General features: G+C 50.8%; 6 protein-coding genes and 1 pseudogene across 7 annotated transcripts; 2 read left to right on the top strand and 5 right to left on the bottom strand.

Moving 5' to 3' along the window:
• Positions 1-3,012: 3,012 nt before the first annotated feature.
• On the bottom strand, positions 3,013-6,202 carry HD553DRAFT_339488 (uncharacterized protein; the record flags this gene model as incomplete). Its single annotated transcript, XM_046182448.1, has 6 exons — positions 3,013-4,260; positions 4,324-4,621; positions 4,686-4,891; positions 4,967-4,997; positions 5,056-5,215; positions 5,290-6,202. 6 exons carry the CDS (start codon positions 6,200-6,202, stop codon positions 3,013-3,015), a joined length of 2,856 nt encoding a protein of 951 aa, XP_046039317.1.
• A 1,114-nt stretch (positions 6,203-7,316) lies between these two features.
• On the bottom strand, positions 7,317-9,876 carry HD553DRAFT_305560 (uncharacterized protein). Its single transcript, XM_046179176.1, has 10 exons — positions 9,734-9,876; positions 9,632-9,671; positions 9,372-9,562; positions 9,087-9,299; positions 8,794-9,005; positions 8,529-8,735; positions 8,129-8,463; positions 7,954-8,065; positions 7,701-7,896; positions 7,317-7,634 (listed from the first exon to the last, which is right to left on the bottom strand). Exons 1-10 carry the CDS (start codon positions 9,734-9,736, stop codon positions 7,545-7,547), a joined length of 1,599 nt encoding a protein of 532 aa, XP_046039316.1. The 5' UTR covers positions 9,737-9,876; the 3' UTR covers positions 7,317-7,544.
• Positions 9,877-10,079: 203 nt separating this feature from the next.
• On the top strand, positions 10,080-13,879 carry HD553DRAFT_305558 (vacuolar protein sorting-associated protein 35). Its single transcript, XM_046179175.1, has 16 exons — positions 10,080-10,237; positions 10,309-10,348; positions 10,414-10,491; positions 10,572-10,590; positions 10,663-10,697; positions 10,760-10,832; positions 10,898-10,907; positions 10,986-11,174; positions 11,233-11,524; positions 11,584-12,048; positions 12,114-12,259; positions 12,328-12,727; positions 12,790-12,909; positions 12,968-13,372; positions 13,433-13,582; positions 13,654-13,879. The coding sequence occupies exons 1-16, from the start codon at positions 10,203-10,205 to the stop codon at positions 13,840-13,842; spliced, it is 2,646 nt and encodes an 881-aa protein (XP_046039315.1). The 5' UTR covers positions 10,080-10,202; the 3' UTR covers positions 13,843-13,879.
• A 352-nt stretch (positions 13,880-14,231) lies between these two features.
• On the bottom strand, positions 14,232-15,323 carry HD553DRAFT_267892 (GPCR fungal pheromone mating factor; the record flags this gene model as incomplete). The annotated part of the gene is made up of 3 exons (XM_046177546.1): positions 14,232-14,686; positions 14,742-15,059; positions 15,122-15,323. 3 exons carry the CDS (start codon positions 15,321-15,323, stop codon positions 14,232-14,234), a joined length of 975 nt encoding a protein of 324 aa, XP_046039314.1.
• A 295-nt stretch (positions 15,324-15,618) lies between these two features.
• HD553DRAFT_t17 lies at positions 15,619-15,711 on the top strand (annotated as a pseudogene). The gene has a single exon. The product of its transcript is annotated as a tRNA-OTHER (tRNA).
• A 71-nt stretch (positions 15,712-15,782) lies between these two features.
• On the bottom strand, positions 15,783-17,603 carry HD553DRAFT_305553 (uncharacterized protein). The gene is made up of 8 exons (XM_046179174.1): positions 17,388-17,603; positions 17,194-17,322; positions 16,902-17,110; positions 16,776-16,847; positions 16,383-16,707; positions 16,274-16,321; positions 16,136-16,216; positions 15,783-16,065 (listed from the first exon to the last, which is right to left on the bottom strand). The coding sequence occupies exons 1-8, from the start codon at positions 17,565-17,567 to the stop codon at positions 15,871-15,873; spliced, it is 1,239 nt and encodes a 412-aa protein (XP_046039313.1). The 5' UTR covers positions 17,568-17,603; the 3' UTR covers positions 15,783-15,870.
• A 773-nt stretch (positions 17,604-18,376) lies between these two features.
• On the bottom strand, positions 18,377-22,039 carry HD553DRAFT_305552 (uncharacterized protein). Its single transcript, XM_046179173.1, has 3 exons — positions 21,878-22,039; positions 18,714-21,798; positions 18,377-18,646 (listed from the first exon to the last, which is right to left on the bottom strand). Exon 2 carries the CDS (start codon positions 21,777-21,779, stop codon positions 18,726-18,728), a length of 3,054 nt encoding a protein of 1,017 aa, XP_046039312.1. The 5' UTR covers positions 21,780-21,798; positions 21,878-22,039; the 3' UTR covers positions 18,377-18,646; positions 18,714-18,725.
• Between the last annotated feature and the right edge of the window lie 17 nt (positions 22,040-22,056).

The raw sequence follows: 22,056 nt of genomic DNA, 5'->3' as shown, positions 1-22,056 counted from the left end.
CATCATGGCAGTCTGCAACCTGACCTCATCCTGACGCTTGAAGTCAGCAATGTAGGTGTTGAACATTCCCCTGAGATCCTCAAAGGTGGAAGTAGGTTGCTTGGTGATCTCCTTGATCCTTTGTAGTGACTTCCACTCTGACTTGAGGGATTCATATGTCACAGGTAAAGCCCTGAGGAAGTAGGTGGCTTTATCCTCTTCAGACAGCTTGAAGTTGGCTGTCTGGGCTTTCAGCAGTAAGGTGCTGAACAGCTCCAAGAACTTGGCTGGATTGTCACGTGACTAGACGAACGCGTGAGTCGCCCCTACGCCTATAGAACAGCGAAACTACTTAGAAACTCTCCTAGTATCAATACCTATTGTTTCCCTAGTGATTTCTATGGGAAACAATAGGTATATTACCTTCAGCTGTTTTAGAGTAGTTTACATGACTTATACAGTGATTTCTATGGGAAACAATATGGATCATCTCCTTCACTCATCCTGAGTGTAGTGATCCTTTCTTCTATGTCTGCCTTGTAGTTCTTGTCGTCCATCTGGTGCAGCTTTGCTAGCTTGTCCCAGATCTCCTTGGAAGTGTTGCATCCTGCAAGTTCCATCCTGATGCCTGAGGAGACATTGAGTCTCATAAGACCCATGACCCTCTGATCCTTCTCCTTCCAGGTCTTCCATTCCCTATACTCCTCTAGGTATAGAGAGACAATAGATGAGGGAGGTGCTACCTTTGAGCCATCCATCTCCTCAATCTCCAGAGGCCTGAGAGGTCTTGTCCTGACTTCCTCTGTCAGCACATGTAGTGCTCCATAGACAAGTGCTCCATCCCCAACTGCATTCCTCCATTGGCAGTAGTTGTCCAACCCAGTCAGGATAGGTATCTTACTGGTTGCTGAAGAGCCTGTGTTGGTAGTATCCATTGTTGATATCCAAGACTTGTCCTATGCTGGTGCTTGAGTGTCTGTGTTGCCTCAAGTCTTTGTTGCTGCTTGAATACTGATGTCCAAGTCTGATGCTGACTAGTGATCCTCTCTTGATCTAATAGTCCTTAGTCTCAATGCTGTGAGACTATCCTGTTACTGACCAGTAATATAAACCTGTCCAACTATGTCCAGTGATATCCTCTTGATGATCCTGATAGTTGAGGTTGTTCCTTTGTGAGCTAAGTCTAAGTGTAAATTAGGCCACAACTACTGGGCTCATAACCTGTTGTGAAGTAACAACTAGATCCACCAATGTTGGTTACTTGATGTACCTAGGCAATAGTAATGGTGTGTTATTATTGCTGATCTTGTCTTGTTGTGAAGATGAATCAATGTTGCTTGCATAAAAGTAAAGTAGTACATGAGAGGGGAAAGAGAAATCAGACCCAAATGGTCTGCTATATATGCTATTCTGATGAGCATGTCCCCTAGTGAACTTGCGACTAGAGCAGTCGCACAATTACGTCTCTGGTTGCATATTGCGTCTCCAGTCACGTATTTGTGACTCCAGTCACAAATGACATCACCAATATGCGACTCCAGTCGCATATGTGTGTCTCTGGTCGCATAAGTGTGACTCCAGTCACATAAGTGCGTCTCCAGTCACAACATGTGATCCTGGTCACATGTTGACCCTTTGTGCTTGAGATTGCACCTTGAGCATCATCAATGATGTCACAGCATGCCAATCTTCAATAAACGCTGGTTCAAACCGTACAAAACCTCCCATCGCTGAGCAATCCGAAATATATCTCCTTTCAACTGGTACTCCTTTTTCAGTGACAATAACCCAGAATTTCAAGACGGATAAGGATGGGCAACAGAAAGAGTGCTGAACAATACTGTCAATGACGCTGCACTACAAGCGGTACACGTACAACAGTCAATTCAAATACGTCGCTTCACTCCTTCTTACCTCTGGTTTGAGTTGTGATATGTCATCTCCATTCAATTTCTACTTGACCTCTGGGACAGAGCTTGAAATAGGACGGGGGTGATGTAAAGGTGCAACTGTAATAACAGCTTGCAACCAGAGTCACAAGTTTCCAACTACAGTCACGCATCTGTGTCTGCAGACATCAATCATTGCATCTACAGCCACATGTTTGCGTCCACAAACACATATTCGCGTCCACAGACACATATTCTGGTACATGCTATTTCCTCAGAATGTACATATATATAGGAATACCCAAAAGAAGGAATGAGGCATCCCTTTTCATAAATTCAGTTGTGAGATTTGCTCCTCTCTCACATAAGAGTTGGCTTCCTTCACAATGCCCACACAAGACGTCCCCAATGTTGGTTGATCTCTTAGATAATAGTACATATCACTATTATATCTTTCAATCTTTTAGAAGTAGTTCTTCATCTTTCATTGAAGACCACACCCCATACACTACCTTGACTTTTACTCGTAGATATATCCTCTCAGTCAAGCCGTTCTTACATGGAGCCTTCTCCCCTACCTCCCTGTTGTCAATTGGACCAGCACTACTGTTGTAAGTGCTTTTGACTGTTTGGCACTACTGTGGCGCGATCATGTAACAGCATGACAGACATTTGGCCCAAATACATATGGACTGTCACCCAGAATCTTGCAAAAGCCAGCTCAAACACCTATGGTTCCCAAAGACGTATTGGTGTTCGTGTCATCCTGGGCCAGTACGAACGTGATTGGTCTATGCAAATGCTAAAACGGACACCTTGTTGAAGGATTGAAGATCTGCTAGGCACCGTCGCCGACAGTACGACGCGTATTGGATCTTTTTATGCCCGGGAGTTACTTCCTGGTGTCAAGATGCCTATTCACAACACTGGCTTCATGCGTCTAACATAAACAGGGAGCTAAGTGCATCTTGCCCAGACAGCTGTGACATGGTATTCTGCTAGAACGTATTACTATCCGCCAAGCTCTCTTTCTAGCCCCCCGCCAAACTGACACAGCTTCTCGAACGTTTCGGCCAGACAATGAATTATCCAAGTCGATCGACTTGACTCGTCTATCGCTTAGTCCCGCTCACAAGGGGACATCTCATCGCTCATCTCTGTTGCCTCGCCGAGTGATGTCGATGAACTGTGTCGGCGCTGGCCTGGACGTCCCCTGCTGCTGTTGTTGAGCACGAGCGGGAAACGATTCTGCAAGACCTATGGGGCCGTCATATCGATGACCGATATACGTGCCCGAGTTACCAGCTGCAGGCCAAGTGTGTACAGCGCCAGGTGAAAGCTCAGAGCGTCCCCAGATTGGAGCAGGTGCTGCCGCAAAGGCCGCTCCCCAATGAGGACTGCTTAACTGCGAACCAGCATTCCACTTTGAGCCCAATGCGTTGTGCCCATGTGAAACTCGTCTCGGCGCAGGAATGATCACTTCATCGTCTCCGGATGATAGGGCAGCTGAGCCTAGAACCTGATCATGGCTGACGCTCGCTTTGCGAGTCGAGAAGGGCTTCCCAACGTGGTCAGCCGGCTGTTCGAGTGGAAAAGGGGGCCCACAAGGTCGAGGTCGCCCGATAGGTTGAATTGGCCCAATCGGGTCCTGGAGTCGAGTCACCGGAAGGGCATCCACTGGAGCGGCAAGCATCGTCCCGCTATGATGAACTCCTTGGCGTATCGGAGCAGGAATGCCCGGCGAGATCATGACTGGATACGCGTTCTCTGCCATCTGCCCATGGGCCGTCACGCCGGCGACGTATGCGCCGCCACGAGTATTCGTGCCAGTGGCCCCAAGCGAGTAGGCTGTAGACGGGACAGCGGTGCCCACAACCCCTGACAGGGCGCTGCCTTCGATTGGCATAGACGGCGTGACGGTCGCGGTGGATGGAATTGTAGCGATGGTCGACCCTTCTTGAGTCGGAGACGCAACGGCCTTTGCAGCGAGTGGTGCATCCCATTGTTGGGTATCGTAAACTGCGGGACTTGTGTCAACAGCTAACTCGTTCGGCCTGGTAGTGACTGCAAGGCGAGTGTTGGCTATGCCTGAACTCGCAACGTCTTCAGCCATGTAACGCGATTCCTCATCGGCAGCATGTCTGGTTTGTGAAGCGGAGGCAGTCGCACTGTGCTCATGTTGTGCTTCGCCTGCCGAGGGGCGCGATGATGGGCGATAGCTTGCGTCGGATTTGGGCTGAGGTATGTCTTCATTTGCTGGTTTTGATGACCGACCTCGTTCGAGCAATCTACCGGTATCAGAGGTCGGTACCGGCAATGCCTGGGGGGTCGACTGCTTCCTGGAGGTGACCAAGCCGCCGTTATTCGAAAGCCGCTGGTTCTCACCATTCATCTACAGCATGCAATCGGTGTTGTTAGATGATGTGAATGGGCTTTCGATCTGTTTTAGACTTACAGAGACGACCTCCCCAGCAATCGACCGATTCGACTTTGACCGTTCATCCCTTTCCCTTTGCTTCTTTGCCTTCTCCGCCTCCTTCTCTCGCTCTTGCCTTTTACGACGTTCCTCTTCCTTGCGCAATTGATCCTCCAATTTAGCTCGCTTTTCCGCTTCCCTACGCACGCGCTCATCTTCTCGCCGTCTATTCGCTTCTTTCTCTGCAGTAGCCTGCTTGACGCGAGCCATCTCGGCTTCCTCTGCCAGCAGAGCATCCCTTTTGGCCTTTTCGTCGTCCTTAGCCTGCTTTTGTTGCCTACAAAACAGGTTAGGAATCAGTACACGGCAGACTAGTGCGTGAGTCATAGTGGTTAACAAACCGCCGCTTGTCCTTTTTCTTCTGAGCCTCTTTCGCTTTACGCGCTTCTCTAGCCTCTGCTGCAGTCTCCTCGTCTTCTAATTCCTTAAGGAATTGCAGCTGCTTCTGCTGAGCAAGTTGTTCGCGGTATGCTTGCAAAACTCTCTGTTCGAAAGATCTCGCTGCAAAAATCTGGAACATCCGTCGGCCTTCCTCGAGCTTATGAGTCTGAAACAGCGAAGGGGTATCAGCCGACTGAACTGATTGTCACCGAAACTTTCTGTCTGCGCCTCTGCTACACACCTCTGTTGTTCGGTCCACTAAATCATCCCCGCTATATCACTAATTGAGGTCAACCACAAGGCTCGACAAGAGAATGCTGAAGCACGAACCTGTCTTGGTCATCTGCGCCGTGTGTTAGAGCTGTCGTATCGGCTGGAGCGATGGGAGCGACACCTGCACGAGCGAATCGTCTCTCGGCTAAATGCTCCATCATTTCAAGGAACCGCTGCCCATCATTTCTGAGAAGGTCATCGGCAACTGTGAGAACACCTGTTCAAGCCACAAACATAAAGACACCAAAGCTGATTAGGGAGATGTCATCCATCTCGGAGACTCCCACTCACCCTTGATACTCGATAGTTCTCCCTGGAATGAGACGAAGTCGTGCGCTTCGGCTTCTGTAACATGATTCTGCTGGGTTGGGTGCGAATCCAACATCTTCCCGCGACTTCCTGCCGGGGACTTATGGACGTTCCTGCTTGTCTGATGATCATAACCATCGAAATCGTCCTCCGCCGGTTCTGCTTCATTCGATCTGAGATCGTCTTCCTCCTCCAGTTCATCCTCATCCTCCTCATCATATTCGTCGTCGTCATCATCGTAGTCTTCATCACTGTCTCCGACGGTACGATCGTTCGTACGCGCGTCGTGATAAGACAGTGGCGCTAGATAATCCGGATGTAAGACGTTACCAGCAGAATCGATTTCAACGCTTCCGGGAAACGGTCCTGGATTGACCGCCTCGCGAGTTTCAACATTCACTAAGCTTCCGTTTCGCCCATGACGTGACTCGTAGAGCTCAAGCTCTTTTTCGTAAGCCTCGTACAGGATTTCAAGTTCGCTTTCAATGGTAACACGCTTTCTGCCGCAGATTGTGCAGTTGCATGCGTGACGCTGATAGTCCTTCATCCTCTTCAAGACAGCATCCTTTTCCGTTCTGACCAGTCTTCGTCGGCCATCTGATGATAAACCCCGCCAGAAGTGCTTAATCTCCTCACGCTCTTCTGCCGTGCTAGTCTGCCACACGCGGACAGGAGCAGGTGTTGAGGGGCCCGGTTTGGCTTTGACGTTTGTAGCGATCCCTGGCTTGTTTTGAACGGCCGCACTGGAGGCTGTTGTTGGTACGCCTTGATGACATGGTCCCGTCGCAGAGCTGACTGGTGCTTTCCCCGCAGCTCGCGCAGATCGATTCGACGGAGTCACCGCCGGCTGTATCGTAGGAGTCTTCGATGGGGATTGTGGATTGACGGGTTGCATCGGTTGCTTCCCAGCTGCACGTGACGAGGGTGGTGCGGTGACGCCCTGAAGATGTCGTCCTGCTGCCGGCTGCTGATGTATACCTCGATGGGAACCATCAGGTGATCGGGGTGGAAGTTTTGATACTCCGCCGTGCGAAGGAATGGCTGAGCTATTTTCCTTGTTGGTTGTTCCCTCGTGCGACGTTGCAGTCTTGTTAGATTCATGAATAGTGTCCGGCGAAATTTTGGAGTTAGACTGAAGGTCCGCCTTGGCAGAGCTGCGACGGACCAAGCTATCTTCAAGCTGAAGATCGTTCCTTTGAGGTTGAACTGATACGCACGGCGTGGCTTAATGGTCGTAACCAAAATCAAGTCAAGTACACATTAGCGTGGTTTAAATACGGGTCCTCAATGGCAAAGGTAATGGTAGACTCACACGGAGACAAGGTACTTAACGGCATTGTACTCCCACCAGAGCTACGCAACGCCCCTCCAGCCGTACTAACGATGTTTTGCGCCATTGCATACATCGACCTTTGCCCACCAGCGCCAGTCACTCCACCTGGCAGGACGCCTGAGCCATTACCTTGTACGGCTAGGTTTCCGGCTAGCGGCAAGGCGTTTCTGATGAAGTTGCGGAGGTGTGCGGGAAGCGATGACCAATATGCATCATCTGACCCGAAGCTTGGCTCTGACATTCGCCGATACAGCTCGTCCGAAGTTCTGCTCATATCGTGTGGGCTGAGACCGCATTCCATTCTTCTCACGTCGAGAGCAAGCGGCTGATTTCTTGATCAGGGATCTCTTGTTGAGCGGCCCAAATCGATGACGGGATCCCGGGAATGAGACAAATGCCTGTGCTTCCGGTTTGATCTACAGTCGTATGAATAAGTGACTATATTCGCTAAGCTGCGCGATGCGTTGTAGGACGTAGTGGCTGGTAGCTGGTAGCTGGTAGTAAAAGTGATGTATGTTGTATGTCGTTCGTGCTTCCATCATCAGCTTCATGAATTCATGCTTAACATGCTTTCGCACGTACGAGTTAGCCTTAAGAAGACTGGAGCCGCGTGATATTAGTTCTCACGCGAGACGTAGCGCATAGCTAGCTTCTAGCTTCCCTAGACTCGCAAACGCCGTGTGGCAAGATCTGTAGTATTGTAGTAAAACCATATCTCAATTACCAGTTCACATCCTGAACTGTAGCTGATAGACCGCTGTAGGCCGCTGACAGGAAACTCCTAAGAACCGAGCATTACTGTCTCGGATCACCTCAGAGTTCGAACAAGAGATTTTGTGAAGCCGATCATAAAGCGGATCTAAAGCGAATATTGATGATGCAAAGGAGATGTGTACAGCTTTGATCAAACGACGTAATAGGCCCCAGATGTTGATTCAGCGTCTATATAGGCCGGCACTTGACCGTCATGTTGAGCTTCGATGACCTTAGCAACCTAGGGGGCAGGGTGTTTCAGTCGGATGTACCGGTCTCTACGAACTTCGACAGGATGTGTACTGACCTCTAGCCCGCAGATGCTGCCTTCGCTTCGGAAGCCGACGTGAATCGGGAAGAACCCGTCAGGTCCGGTCGCTTTGCAGGTGAATTCGAGATTACCCGCAGGTTGCTGAGCGTTGATTGAAGGTATGGTCCAGGAGAGTGTACTATCATCGGTGAGCCAGTCACCGGATGATAAGCTGATATCGTCCGCTGTATGTCTGTCTCGGAGCGACCTGATGAGTAATTGAAGCTCGCTGAAGGCCGCGGTTACGTACTCTAAGGGAACTCGTACAGTCACATCCTGCAGGTTGAGCGAGGTCGACACCAAATCGTATTCGATATTGGCGGTCACCGAACCGTCCGAGTTTTCAGTACGCCAGCAGGTCACTAGGGGGTTCGTAAGAGTATCGTCAGCAAGGTGTCGAGGTAAACACGGTGATCTCGACGTACGTGTCAATGGAATGTTACTGTCGTCCTTGGACGTGAATTTCCAACGCAAAACACCCAAGCTCTGCCCAATGGGGAAGCTCTTGCCCGAATCTTTCAAAGCGATGATCTTTTGATCGCTCGAAGCTGAGAACTTCTTGATGTTGGGATGCTGCTGGAATTGCAACATTGAACTGGCGCCTTTGAACTGTGGGAGCAGATCGGCAAGCACTACAGAAACCTTGGCGTAGACAGGATTGTTGATTCGAAGATCCATGTCGCCTTTTAGATCGAATGCTTCGAGGTCCCCTTCGCGATTGATTTGTGCGTTGACCGTCTCACGAATCTTGATATATACGCTATGAAGGAAAGGCGGTCGTCAGCCAACTCTCGCGGTCGATGCTGATAGCAAGCCTTTACATACTCGTGGATTGCAGGGTTGTGACCATCGTCCGTTTGGAAAGGCTGGGCCGGTTCCGACAAAGTTTGACCGGCATGCACGTCGGGGACTTTGACAGGAACCGGGAGATCCTCCACCGCCGCCAAAAAATCCGATTGTTTGCCCTTCTTACCGAGCTTCATGCCTGTGCCTTTGAATGTCGGTTTCGCAGGATTGGCAGGCGATCTAGATCTGAAAGAATGTTTTCCAAAGTCAGCCCTAGTCGCATGTACAGGCAAGCCGGACGCACCGGCTTTCCCGCTCGATGGGATAGGTTTCTTGGCGGGGAATTTGAGCATATCCGCCGGTGCTACCACCCGTAGCTGGATTGCTGGAAGAGTAAGGGCTAGCCTGGAGTCCCCGGGTGGAAGTGCCTTGATTCATTCTCTGTTGCTCCCGACGCTGCATCTCGAGTTGTTTGGCCCGCCGCTTCAATTCTTCTTTTGCTTCTGCTTCCTTGTTCTATACCAACGACAAGCAAGTTTGTCGCGGTCAGCCGGAGACGCTGAGATGGATGTGCTTCACGGCGTAAGGAGAACTCACTCGGGCGATAATATCCTGAATCTTCTCCTCGTGAGATTCACCTTCAAGGACGTTTCGAATCTGCTGCAAACTCGCGTTCTCCTTATAACCGAGAGAGACAACCTCGTCGAACGCACAGAGCAGCTCAAACGAGTTGGCCAGGACAGCCGGTTCCGACATGGACGGAGTCAAAGAGGTGATCAAGCGAACGACGAGCGATAAAGTGGAGATGTCCTGCAAGGAATCGCTTGAGGGTGAGGAGGAAGTTGCAACATTGGGTCCGGTCAAGTTGATCTAGCGGCTCACTTGTAGGATGTTCGATCCCTTGTTGGTAATCAGCATCACATACAGCTCGTCGAAGGGCTGGTAGACGAAGCGGACGTCTGGGGTCTCGACGGTTGTGTGTTGCGAGCCGACGGGTATCAGTTTCGGAAACGAGGTAAGGAGTCCATCGATACGGGATTTGGGCAACGGGCGGAACTGTCTGGATAGTACCGCTGTCCAACAGAACGAGCTCTTCGGTCAGCTGGCCAGAAGGGAGGTTCGCAGGGTTTCTGCCAACGCACGCTTCCCGCTCTTTGTAGTGACCGCGACTGAAAGGACGACCTGCGGGGGGGTTTCATCAGCAGTCAGATACGAAACGTGTCTCGACGGATATGAGAACTCACCATGATTCGGACCTAGCGTATTTGCCCGTAACTGCAAACTTGTCGTGGTGGTCGTGACTGTTTCGTGATTTATATTCTGACAGTAGGAAGAAGCAGGAATCGTAGGGAGCATTCGAGCATTGTATGGCATGGTAGATTCGGCCATGGCCTCGGTGTGCATAGCTAGGCTAGGGGGTCATCCACGCCACGCGTCAGAGCTCAGGCTTCTCACGAGCCAGGGCGAGCGAGGCAAGCAGCGGCAGCAGCAGCACCGGAGTTGACCGCAGGCTCCCCCCCCCTCGCATATCGATCGCATTTGTTGATGAGCTCCGACTTTCCATGCTTCTTCTTGTTCATCACCTCTAGCCTCTAGCAAATCAGATCAGGCTCCAGATCACAATCACGCCCTTCCTCCTCTTCCAGAGCGACACAACTCGACAGCCAGATCGACCCTTCTTCCATCGTTCGAGCACGACGCATCCAGTCAAAGATGGATGACGCTAGGATACTCCAAGATGCTCTCGGGTAGGTCGATCGACATACGATGAGGGATCGCGTCATCGCCAGCTTAAGTCTGTTATGCTACTGGACGTTAGTGTCGTCAAGATGCAGTCCGTTGCAATGAAGAGAAGCCTTGTAAGTCACCACGGTCCGACTCGGTCACAGACACGTCATCGTGACCGACCTAGGCGCTGTTATAGGATACGGATCAGATCATGGAGGCTTTAAAGAGTGCCTCGACTATGCTCGCAGAGCTACGAACCTCTTCGCTCTCGCCGGTATGTACATGCCGCAGGGAATATTGCTCGCCAGCCATCTTGCTTACATGATTACGCTTGTGCGGGGTCGCACATGCCAGAAACAATATTACGAGTTGTGTATGCACCTGTCTGCTCTCACCTTGATTTCACCCGCATAGCTCGTGACTGACAGTGGACCTGGAATTCCAGACATGAGTGTTTTCGATGCCCTGAGACACCTGACGGCGAGTCCTACATTCTCGTATGAGTTAGAGTGAGGATCATGCTGATTTCTTCAGGGTTACAGACATACCTCTACGATGCGCATACCAGTGGGAAACATCATTTGGCAGATCTTTACGAGCTCGTTCAATATGCTGGTGAGTAACTGGTCACTGATGATCGAAGTACTTACTAACATGTTGACGATACTTTCGAACCGAAGGAAATATTGTGTGAGTGTAGCGGCACATTCGAGTTTGCGTGGCCTGGTGAATGTCTAGGCTAACGTGTCCCACGCCTTTTGGGTCCAGGCCACGGCTATACCTCATGATCACCGTTGGATCCATCTACATGTCTATACCCGACGCTCCCGTCAAGGAGATCATGAAGGACATGCTCGAAATGACCCGAGGAGTCCAACATGCGACTCGCGGACTCTTCCTGCGACATTATCTGAGTGGACAAACCCGGGATTACCTACCCGTCGGCGAGTCATCCGGGTGAGGTCACATGAGTATAATCTTTTCCGACGTGTTACGCTGACGTTTATCGAAACAGAGCGGACGGGAACTTGCAAGACTCGATAGCTTTCGTGTTGACGAATTTCGTGGAGATGAACAAGCTGTGGGTGCGCCTCCAGCATCAGGGCCATTCCAAGGAACGTGAAAAGAGGGAAATGGAACGAAAAGAACTGCGCATACTGGTTGGAACCAACCTCGTTCGCTTGAGTCAATTAGAAGGTGTTGACCTCACCATGTACCGCCAAGCCATCCTTCCCAGCATTCTTGAGCAGGTGGTCGGTTGCCGAGATATCATAGCTCAGGAATACCTCATGGAAGTGGTCATTCAGGTCAGTCCAGCGCGACAGCCAGATGCAGGACCGCTTTGCTCAATGTTGCGTTGCATTAGGTCTTCACCGACGAGTTCCATCTACACACTCTCACGCCTTTCCTCAGTGCGACCGCGCAGTTACATCCCAAGGTCAACGTGAAACAGATCGTGATTTCTCTGATCGACCGGCTCGCTGGGTTCGCGGCTCGTGAGGCAGAAAACGAAACACCTGAGGAGAAAAAGGCGCAGGAGGAAGAGCTGGCAAGACGATTGGCGGATCGCGTCAAGTCAACGCGGGAAGGCAAAGACTTGGGAGACTCCATGGCTGGGTTGAGCGTTGGGAACGAGAAAACATCGGACAATTCAGCGTTACGTGCCGATGATGAAGGAAAAAGCGCCGAACCGATTTCACCCGAACAGGATGCGACCGATAGCAGGGCGCTTGATTCATCGCCGTCGTCGTCGCACTTGAAATTCAGAGGTATCCCTCGTGATGTTCGCCTCTTTGAGATCTTCTGGCAGCAAGTGGTGCAATTGATCTCAGTAGGTGCAACACGCTCACCGGTCTCGTAAATCGTTGATATCTAAGTAGAAGCGCTCGTTTCTAGGTCAGACCAGATCTGAGTGTCCAGGATGTCACGGCGCTCTTGGTCTCTTTGCTGAACCTGGCGCTGAGCTGTTACCCGGATCGGCTAGAATATGTCGATTACGTTCTACAATTCGCTCAAAGGAAGATGGAGGAATATGCCACGCAGTGAGTTGGAATAAACACGAGAATTTAGAATGCCGTGCCAAACTTCACCTGCCCCCATTCTTGTCTAGTCCTGAACTGCTGGCCATTCAAACAACGACGAATCTCTTGTCACTCCTTCTGGCTCCGGTAACGACATACACCTCAGCACTGACACTGCTCGCTATTCCGTCGTATCAAGGGCTACTTGCAAAACAACAAAGCTCCACGCGTACATCCATCGGACAAGCTATAGTTGCATCTATTCTCAAGAGTAACACTCGCATCGAACGTGTTGAAGACGTCAATGGCGTCTTGACACTATGCCGAGACCTGGTTACAGATGATGGAGAGTCCCATCGCTCTCAACCCAACTCGACCCATATCAGGGCAAACTATGAGAGTACATCGCCGTCGTTGGCGGAGGAACAAGGCTGGCTTGCGAGGATCGTGCATCTATTCTCTTCGGCTGATGCGAACAAGCATATTTTGGTCGGTACCGTTGGACTACGATCTAGCTGACAACAGCTAACCGGTCCGACGCGTGTGTGCAGTTGCTGAGGACAGCACGAGATCACTTCATACTTGGAGGACAGCGAATACAGTATACATTTCCGGCTCTGGTATCGGCCTCTCTCAGACTAGCCCGGACCGCAAAAGATGCGGAAGTTCCTGTACGTGACCGCTATTGTGATCCCAATGTCTGGCTAAACCTCTATATATCATTGTTAGGGCGAACTTTTACGCAATGTCCTCAAATTTACACATCAAGTCGTGCTTAGTCTGTATACGCAAGTCGAAACCTCAGAAACGAGCCTCCGGCTCTTTCTGGCGGCTGCCCAAATGGCCGACGAATGTCGAGTCGAAGACCTTGCCTATGAATTCTTCGTTCAGGCTTTTACGATCTATGAAGAAAGCATTTCAGAGAGCAACGCTCAACTTGACACGATAACAGCAATTATGTCAGCGCTACAAACCTCTCGAGTTTTTGGCACGGAAAATTACGATACGCTCATTACCAAGGCAGCTCTTCATGGATCCAAACTCCTAAAAAAGCCCCACCAAGCGGCGGCTGTATTGCAAGCGAGCCACATGTGGTGGCAGACCGATATACCGGGTCAAACGACAACCTCGAGCGTAAGTGTCGCGGTTCAACGCTTCAATCCAGGTTTCTTTGCTGACACCGAGTCTTTGTAGGCAGCATTCCGGGACGACAAGAGAGTACTGGAATGCTTGCAGAAGGCCTTGCGAATTGCGAGCTCGTGTGTGGACGAGGCGTCCAGCGTTCGGCTGTACGTTCAAGCGTTGGACAAATATATCTATTACTTTGAGCAGACTCTCGAAGCGGTAAGTAGACCTTGGCGCCAGTCTTTCCCTGCGAGCTTTCCCATATCTCATATACATTGTGAAAATGATAGGTTACACCCAAATACATAAACAGTCTTACGGAATTGATTACCAGCAACATCGACTTCGCTACTCCGACAAGAACCGCGAATTCGACCCGGCAAATCGACCTAGCGCGAGGAGACTGGGACACGATTCAGGTACAGCATATGCTTCGGATTGCCATGTCACTGTGTTGCCTCTGTGATGTCGACCACTGATTCGCCTATCTTCCTTCAGCATTTCCGAAACACGCTAGATTATATTCGTATACGACAGAGCGAGGAAGAAGCGAAGCCTCGTTGGCAGGCTATCGAGTTGGAAACTGCTACGAGAAGATTGGATATAGCTTGAACGACATGCTGGATCCAGACTGAGATCTATTCAAATCACTATTGTTATCCACGTTACGTATTTATACAACAGATACCTCGATAGAGACCGGCACATGCGCCTGGATGATTGGTTTGTTGCCTGAAGGATGACCATTGTTAATGATTTCTAGCTTGGAGGCCTCGGTATCCGACATGTCTGCCACGAAAGCTGCCTGACTGCCAAGAGTTGGGAGTGGCATATCAGGATCGACCTCAGGTCTGTCGAACGCAAACGATCAGAACTCTCCATGACAGCGGGACCGAAGCCATAGCTCGACTGACCGCCTTCCCATTATCCGTAAGAACGACGTCTGCAACTGTGACCACCGAGCCATGTACTCCTGTATCGCCTCTTCTCCGAAGCCGAAGAATACGAAGAACGAGAATGAGTATACTGGATAGAGATACACCGTGGTGGCATATGTGGAGTAGGCGCCAAGAAGCAGGTCCTCCGGATACTGCGATATTGTTGCGAATTCAATGTGAACGGCATGCCACGAGAAGGGGCTGATTCCGTTCACTTTGACAGAAGAGATGAGGATGAACAATGTGGCGAAGAGGACGAGGGATATATCCGTAACGGCCAGAGCGATCAGACGCAGATATCGGCCCGTATTCAATCCTGTCCGCGAAGCGTTGAGTACTGCTTTGAACTGCAAGCGTCGCAAGATGAACCATCGGAATGCTAGTGCTGTTAAGAGGAACATTAGTTAAGTCTCGGCTTCAGCCACCGGGCGAGAGCTTACATGCATAGATTGTCGCCCCGACAGCTAGCACAAGAGGAATGACGGATGAGATGACGACATTGGGCCAAGACATATAGGCGGGTATTTGACAACCGATATGTTCGATAATGTCGTAACGGTGACCTTGAGTGATATAGCGCAAAGCGAGTTGGACAAGAGGTAGTCCAAAGCATAGGGCAATGTCCAGGGCGGTTCGACGCATCCTCGCGTTGCGAGACGCAATGAGATGTCTTGTTGATGCAACGGATTCCAATCGGCGCATTTGTGAGAAGGAGGAAGCAGGTATAGCCACCGATGCAGCAATGAAGATCCGACCGGCTGAGAATGAATCAACGTCAGTAAACAGAAGCCAAAAACGAATATCTTTCGGCTGTGCTCACATATATCGCACCAAACGGGACTTCGATCTACTATGTTGTCGGCCCACAGCAGACTGTTTATAATGATAGTCAAATTGGTGATTGATAGCCAGAATATTAGGCCGAGAGTGCTGATGTTCCTTGCCCGCCAATGCCATGGTGATGGGAGCAGTACTGCCAGCAGACCAAGCAGGGCGCAGATAGGGTAACCGGGATGCCTCATTTCGGATGTCGTCTTTTTAATGAGGAAGAATCCGTTGATGATGTACGATGTAGGTTCTCGATCGAGCAAGTCGACACAGTGCCGGGCACCTCACATGCTGCAGAGTCTTTAGAATGTAATATATATGCATCGGAGGCGGAGGACATAATCTTTCGAGAAAAGCTGGGACAAAAGGTGTAAGTACCGATGGTTGATCGTATCGGGAGAACAATAAGAAATACGAGAACAAAGCGGTTCTTTCGGCTGTTTGCCCGTTTGTATCTATTGTTTATATAAAATGTCATTTAACATGACTGGTGACTTGGGAGAGTGGTCTAATCTGCCGTGTTAAGGTGTTTAACACGTTCCGCGGTCCTTCGGGGCGTGAGTTCGAATCTCACAGTCATCATTTTCTTTTTTGCCACGGCTGCAACCGTTTGATCCGACCCATCAGAAACGCGTTTTCGCAGCCACTGACATTGCTTATCAGGCGTTACTAATGGGCCGAGCTGAACATAATCACTCCGATCGCCAAAAAAGAATTCAATAATACAATCGCTTTTCAATGTCAAGGTTTAGTCTCCCTGCGTCGCAACCTGCGCTCCTCAGAGCTGAGTTTTTCCGCATCTAAACGCAGGTGCACTTCTCGCAGTTGGGATGTAACCAACTCAAAAATTGGTCTCACTCGATTGTATACTATCGCTTTGTATTCCGGTTCGATCCCTGGGAAGCATCTCGAACAGACCGAACGCTTCGCCCAATTCTGATGCCGGTGGCCAGTTTTGGTCAATGTCTTGTAGGGCACGGATTGCTTACAGGTGACGGGAACGTACCTCCCTACCACAAGAACAGGTCCAATCTCCAGCAACGCTTCCCAGCGGAGGTTTAGGAATTTGCTTCAGAAATGGTTGATCCTTGAAATATACGGGACGTCAGATGCGAGGTCGCTCAGCGAATCAAGTCAGTCTTACCGGTATGTTGATGGACAAGGTCTTCCAGGGGTTCAGCGCCTCCTTGCCCTGTTTATCGAGCAATCGATGTTACAGAGCTAACCCACTGAATGACGAGTCGAACACTCACAATCAATCCCTTCATGCCCAAATCCATACACAGTCCCACATCTCCTTCTACGATGACATCCTTCAACTCGACTCCCGAATGCCCCAACCGCATGAGCGATTCTACGTGTTTTGAGAGTTTATCCAAGACGATTGTTGGAGACGGGTATGTCTCGTGACTTTTCGCTAGCGGAAGACAAAACCCGCGTCGCATAGTGTCCGTGACGCTCTGTAAGATGTCGCCACTCCCGAGAAGGTTTCCGTCCCTTTGATTATCCAGCTGCAGATTGTTTCGAATGTAACCAGGATTGTGCGAAAGAGTAACGTCCATGTCGGGCATAGGACACCTTGAAAATTACGGGGAAACGGCTCTTTAGTGAGATATACATCTGTATTTCTGAAGGATTCGACCCACAAGATACATCGGCTGACCTCATTAGTGTATGCTGTTCCGCACATCCTGCAATGCCAATCAGGTTCTACCTCCCTGCACAGGATCTTGAGCTGCGTATCAGTATAACACAGCCCTTTCTCGACTTACCTAGGGTCGCGTCTTTGCGGCGTAGTTTCAGTTCGCGGTGCTGTCACGTCCTTCGGCGAGTATTTCACAACCAGCGCCTCAGAGCGTAACGATTTTTCTGGCAGTTTCAGTGATGTTTGACTGGGGCGAGCGAAAGAATTCTCGCCGACAGGTAACGATAGGTTCATGATCCCCGGAGAAAGCCTATGCTCTTGGTGTCTCGCGCCCATCTGGATTGACATATGCACGAGAGTGGTAAGCTCATGGGTCGCGGAGAAGAGATCGGGATCTTATCCGGGGGATGTTGACTCACATGACCAGTGGTAAAACCCCTTTCATTTTCAACCCAGTAATCGTCGGACCGATGTCCGGAATGGAGAGGATGTCCACCGATGTTCTTCAAGTATGGTCGATTAGCTGTGTTCATGCTGTGAACGCCTCTCTAATATATCACAAAACACGCAGCGTCCTATGAGAGACATTCGAATGAACAAGGGATGAACTTACGAGTTGCGATTGATCGTGCGGTCCTCTCTGACATTGCTTCCATACAACCGGGTCGACTCTCCCCTGGTTGAAACTCGATCCGATACGTGACAGGTAGGACTGGTTATTACCGCTGTCTTGTAGTTTGAACTCTCGAGCTTGCGGGTTCAACCCTTGTCCTGTATCTTGGCTGCCTGACATGGTGTCCGATCTGGTCAGGGTGACGGGACCTTCCGGACTATCTCTAAATGTAACGTAGATCAGGAGACGATTGGATGTCAACCATGTATCGGGAGCCGACAATTGAGCCTGAGATAATTGTATCTTTCGTTTCCAAACCACCAAGATGTCAGCGATCCATCATGCTGAGGGATTTGAGCATACGTAAGACAAACCGCTCTGATACGTCGTCCAAATCAGAACGATCGTAGGAACGGATAGCGTTCCTTTGCGGGCAACGTGATCACCTGATCTTCCAAAGTCTCGTGTCAGCGAGCGACCCTCAATCAAGAGGTATCATAGCAGCTAGTACGGTAAGACCACAACTGACCAGGGAGATCCTCTCATCAAGGAGTCGCAGGGCCAAGGGCAAACGCAGTCGTGGCGTCGGAATATGGGTACCGCCGTAACTTAGACTAGTAGCTAGAGGGGCACCGTCTTAAAGCGACACGTTCTGATGTAGCGGTCGCGAGATCTGATGCCAATGAAACCGTAGGAGCCAGAACCTAGCAGCCAAGGTCAGGGTATCATGGCTGGTGGCTGGTGGCTGGTGGTCGACCGATGTCCCCACACCGGTACGCAGGAAACGCCTGATCTCAGGTGTTCGCGATTACGTCATCAACCACGTGGGAAGGCGAACGAATAATACTTCCACTACGCTCTACGTTTTGAAGGGGCACTGCGATCTGCGACAAGCGCCGCAAGGCGCAAGCTGGAATGCCGCCGCTAAATAAAATTGTGGATGATGCCTTCGGTGAAGTATTTCAAGTATACTAAATGTCGGCTAGTTTTCCACTCAAATCCATGAAAGCGTGCATCTATCGCTACACCCAGCAGTCGAGAAAATATTATGATCTGAGTGAAAGGCGTTTACCACATGAACCATCTGTATACAGCTAGCACGACCCAGTCATGCTGAACCAGAAGCAACGGGACCGATATCACGAAATTCATGAATAACGAAAGGTATGCGAAGCCCATTCAGGCAGAAGCAACTGCCAATAATGGCTTTATGAACATATACGTGCTAAGTTGTTTGCACCTAAGTGCTTCGATATACTCTGCATGCAATTGTGTCCTATCAGAAAACTACGGCGTGACTCGAATCGAAAGAAGACTTCAGCTCACGAAATCGTACTCCTAATTTCCAGCTTCACTCGAAACAGTTTGCGACCCGGCGTTTGCAACCCTGGCGGACGGGACAGCGGAGTCTCCGGCCACGTCTGATGAGCCAATCGAAGACTTCCACCATGGGGTATTATCGGTGCCAACAGCGTGTGAGCTCGCGGAGCTGAATACGATCGGCTTCAAAGACGTATCTGATGGTGAACCGGTCGCATCCGCGGACGCTTCCTGTCCTCTCGACGCAGCGACCGATATAGGAAGTAGTGGCCCTTCAATAATCACTGAATGCGATGATTGCATGAAATCCGTGAGATTGATGCGCTTCTTGGCTGATGTAGCATGTTTCGTTGCCGCAACGTCCCGAGACTCGATGCTTCCCTCGTGTCTCGAGACCGTTTGATCACCTCTAGGGACCCGGTAGGATTCGATAGGTTCAACGAATCGACTGTACGGTTCTTTGAAACGGCCCTGGCGGTCCGGGTTAGGCTGAGTTGAACGTCCATCTGGCCAGTCCGCTTGATCGGGATCATCCGACAGCCAAGGGCCTGCATCAGCAGAACAGTCATCGCCAACATCTGGCTGTTGTTCAGCTGATGAACCTTCCGATGATCGTCGGTCAGCCGTCGCGGGCGCATCCGTGTTCCGATAGATAGTATAAAGGGGATCGAGCTGATCATCGTAATCCGGCTCCTCTGCCAGAGGTTCAGTTAATGTCGAGGCATCCGAAACCGTGCTCATGCCATCCTCTTCATCCTTGTATACGCCCTGATCCAGCCTGTGCCATGTTCCCGCATCTAGCGAGGGGGGATTGTTAAGATGGCCAACCGCGGTCCCGACCCCTTCGTTTGGCTCGGCGACATTTGCGTTTTGAGACGAGGTGGAGCCTGACGATACAGACGATACAGACGATACAGACGAGATCGGCGACCCAAACCTCAATGACCCGAGAGAGCAAGCGGGGGATGTTTGCTCAGGTGATGAGGTGGAAGATGAACCGTCGTTGTCTGCCTCGCAGGATGTATCTTCCCTGTTGAGCCATATTTGCAACTCGTAGGTCGTATACGACGCCGATGCGACGGGATCTGCCACTGGGCTGACAACCCGGTCATGTTGGAGGCCTTCTAGGCTACTCTCGGTCCTGGCGGAGACGTTTGGGCTCCGATGATGACCTACATGCCAGTGTCGGTGGGACCCGATCAAAGGACCGAGGCAAGTAGGTCGATCATCTCCAATGTCGAACGTGCCACGGTCAAGCTGGACTGAATAGCTGATAATTTTCGCCATAGCGCAACTCTGTATATCAGAGCATGCACAGGCCGTGAACGACTTTGCTAATTGTCGGCCGATGGCTGCCAGGCGCTGCGCGTAATACGGTAAAGGGTGAGAAGGTTCTCGCAGTTCGTGTATAACGTGATGATCATCCCATTCCCAAGGAAGCGTTATCTCGTCTCCGATACGGGTATTTTTCGTGAGGTAGACACCGAAAGACGTAGACGTCGAGACGTCCATGCTACCATCCAGGCTCTGAGCTTTGGTAGGTATGGCGGACAGGCGGGCGTTCGGGTGGCAACTGGATCGAATGAAGCGCATGTCCGTACCATACCGTCTGGCATCAACAACCAGTCCGAAAGGGGGACCGACTCTGCGAACAAAGGCTTTGGGTATACCGAGGATAGCGTATTGGTTGGCGGTGTCTCGCTCATATTCGCTTCCCGGGTATACTTCACCTCGAAACTCTCCGATAAACGAACCAGTCTCAAGGTCCCGGCGAGCGTAGACTCCGAAGCTATTCGCCTCGTAAGATTGTTGTTTCCAGCCGGCGGGAATCGCAAGCCCCACAGGCGTTACGGCTACTGGGTCCGCTAACTCGGTCTTCGCGACGACCTTGACTAGTACATTGGCGTTCTGGAATTTTCCCTTGGTCTCATTGTGAGGCGATGCAACGGTGTCGACAGGGTTACCAAAAGCGGGTTCTGGTCGATCATGGCCAACGGTTTTCGACACCAAGCGGGGTGTTTCCATAGCGTCTGTAGGCCAACGGCTCTGCCAAGGTTGATGAAGCATCTCTTCCACTTCACGTGAAGTGACTAGATTGGTCGGGATCGGGATGTAATCCAGGAGCCTCAGCGGGCAGTCGCTGTCCCCCAGAATATGGGGCGACCCAATATCGTTGCCAACCACATCTCGTGGGATGTCTTCGGTAACCAAGTTGGAACTCGGCGTAATTTTGCCTTTGGGGTTACGAGGATTGATAATGGATTTCTTGCGTTGATTTCGCGGAGCTACAGCAGGCGCCCCTTCAATGCTGTGGGGCATTGGTTTGCGATCAACGCCTTCCGCATCTACCGATTTGGGGATCGTACCACCAAGGCGTACGCGGCCTTTGCCCCCTCGAGTCGTCGAAGACAGCAGGCGCGAGCGTTTTCCATCCCTTAGAGGTTCTTCCAACAAGACAGTAGGCTCCGCGGATAGGGTGTCCTTGCTGCTCGCAAGGTGCTGTATATATTCGACATAACGTAAATCCGGTTGATGACTCTCATCCTTCCCGCTGCAAAACTGGCAAAAATATGAATGGCCTTCCAGATCTTGCTCGCGGAGGCCGAAGCAGCCTGCATGCTGCCAAGCCAGACAGCTTTCGCATTGGATCGATGTGCCTGCATCGGGCTCGATAGTCGTTTGGCAAATGCAACGGTATAATTGGTTGTCGAATCCCATAAAGTGAGGAAGGTCAGGTCGTGTTCTGGACGATGGACCGGGCGTCGGCCCTTCTGTAGTGGCAACGTCATAGGGGCTCGAAGTTCGTTTACGCTTGAGAGTTGGAGTGGACGTGACATCCTTCGGCATTTGCTGAGCGATATCGAGATGACTAGCGTTCAAGTCATCGCTTCTTTGAGGAGGGCTGCTCGGCCAGGCTATCTTGTCAACAACAGCGTAGTCCAAGGGTGGGCGTTCACTGAGGGTATTATCTGAAGTAGTGGGATGCATCGATGATTCCTGCGGGCCCTGATCGTATAGTCCCAGGAGAAGCATCGCCGCTTCGTTATCCGGATGGCCCGCAGTCGTCTGCATGATGATCAAGCGTTCAAACCTGAGCGGCATAGAAGTTTGACAGGTTGTTAGTATCTCGCTTTATCGCTCTAGAGGTAGATGTAGTTTGACCGACTGACCATGAACCCTTCGAGCTGTACCGGAGCTGTTGCGCTCGTCAGACGAATTGACGAATCATTTCATGTCGCCTTAGCAAGGAGGTGACCGCGCAGTGGATTCCTACGAGGCGTATAATTCAGTGAAGATGATCCGCAGGGAAGTATTATCGGCAAACTAGGTTATCCAAGTTGTGCATATA

This window comes from Filobasidium floriforme, assembly GCF_021052385.1.
Source record: "Filobasidium floriforme strain CBS 6241 chromosome Unknown HD553scaffold_3, whole genome shotgun sequence".
NCBI classification, from domain to species: Eukaryota; Fungi; Basidiomycota; class Tremellomycetes; order Filobasidiales; family Filobasidiaceae; genus Filobasidium; species Filobasidium floriforme.
This window is presented reverse-complemented; position numbering and strand designations above follow the sequence as displayed.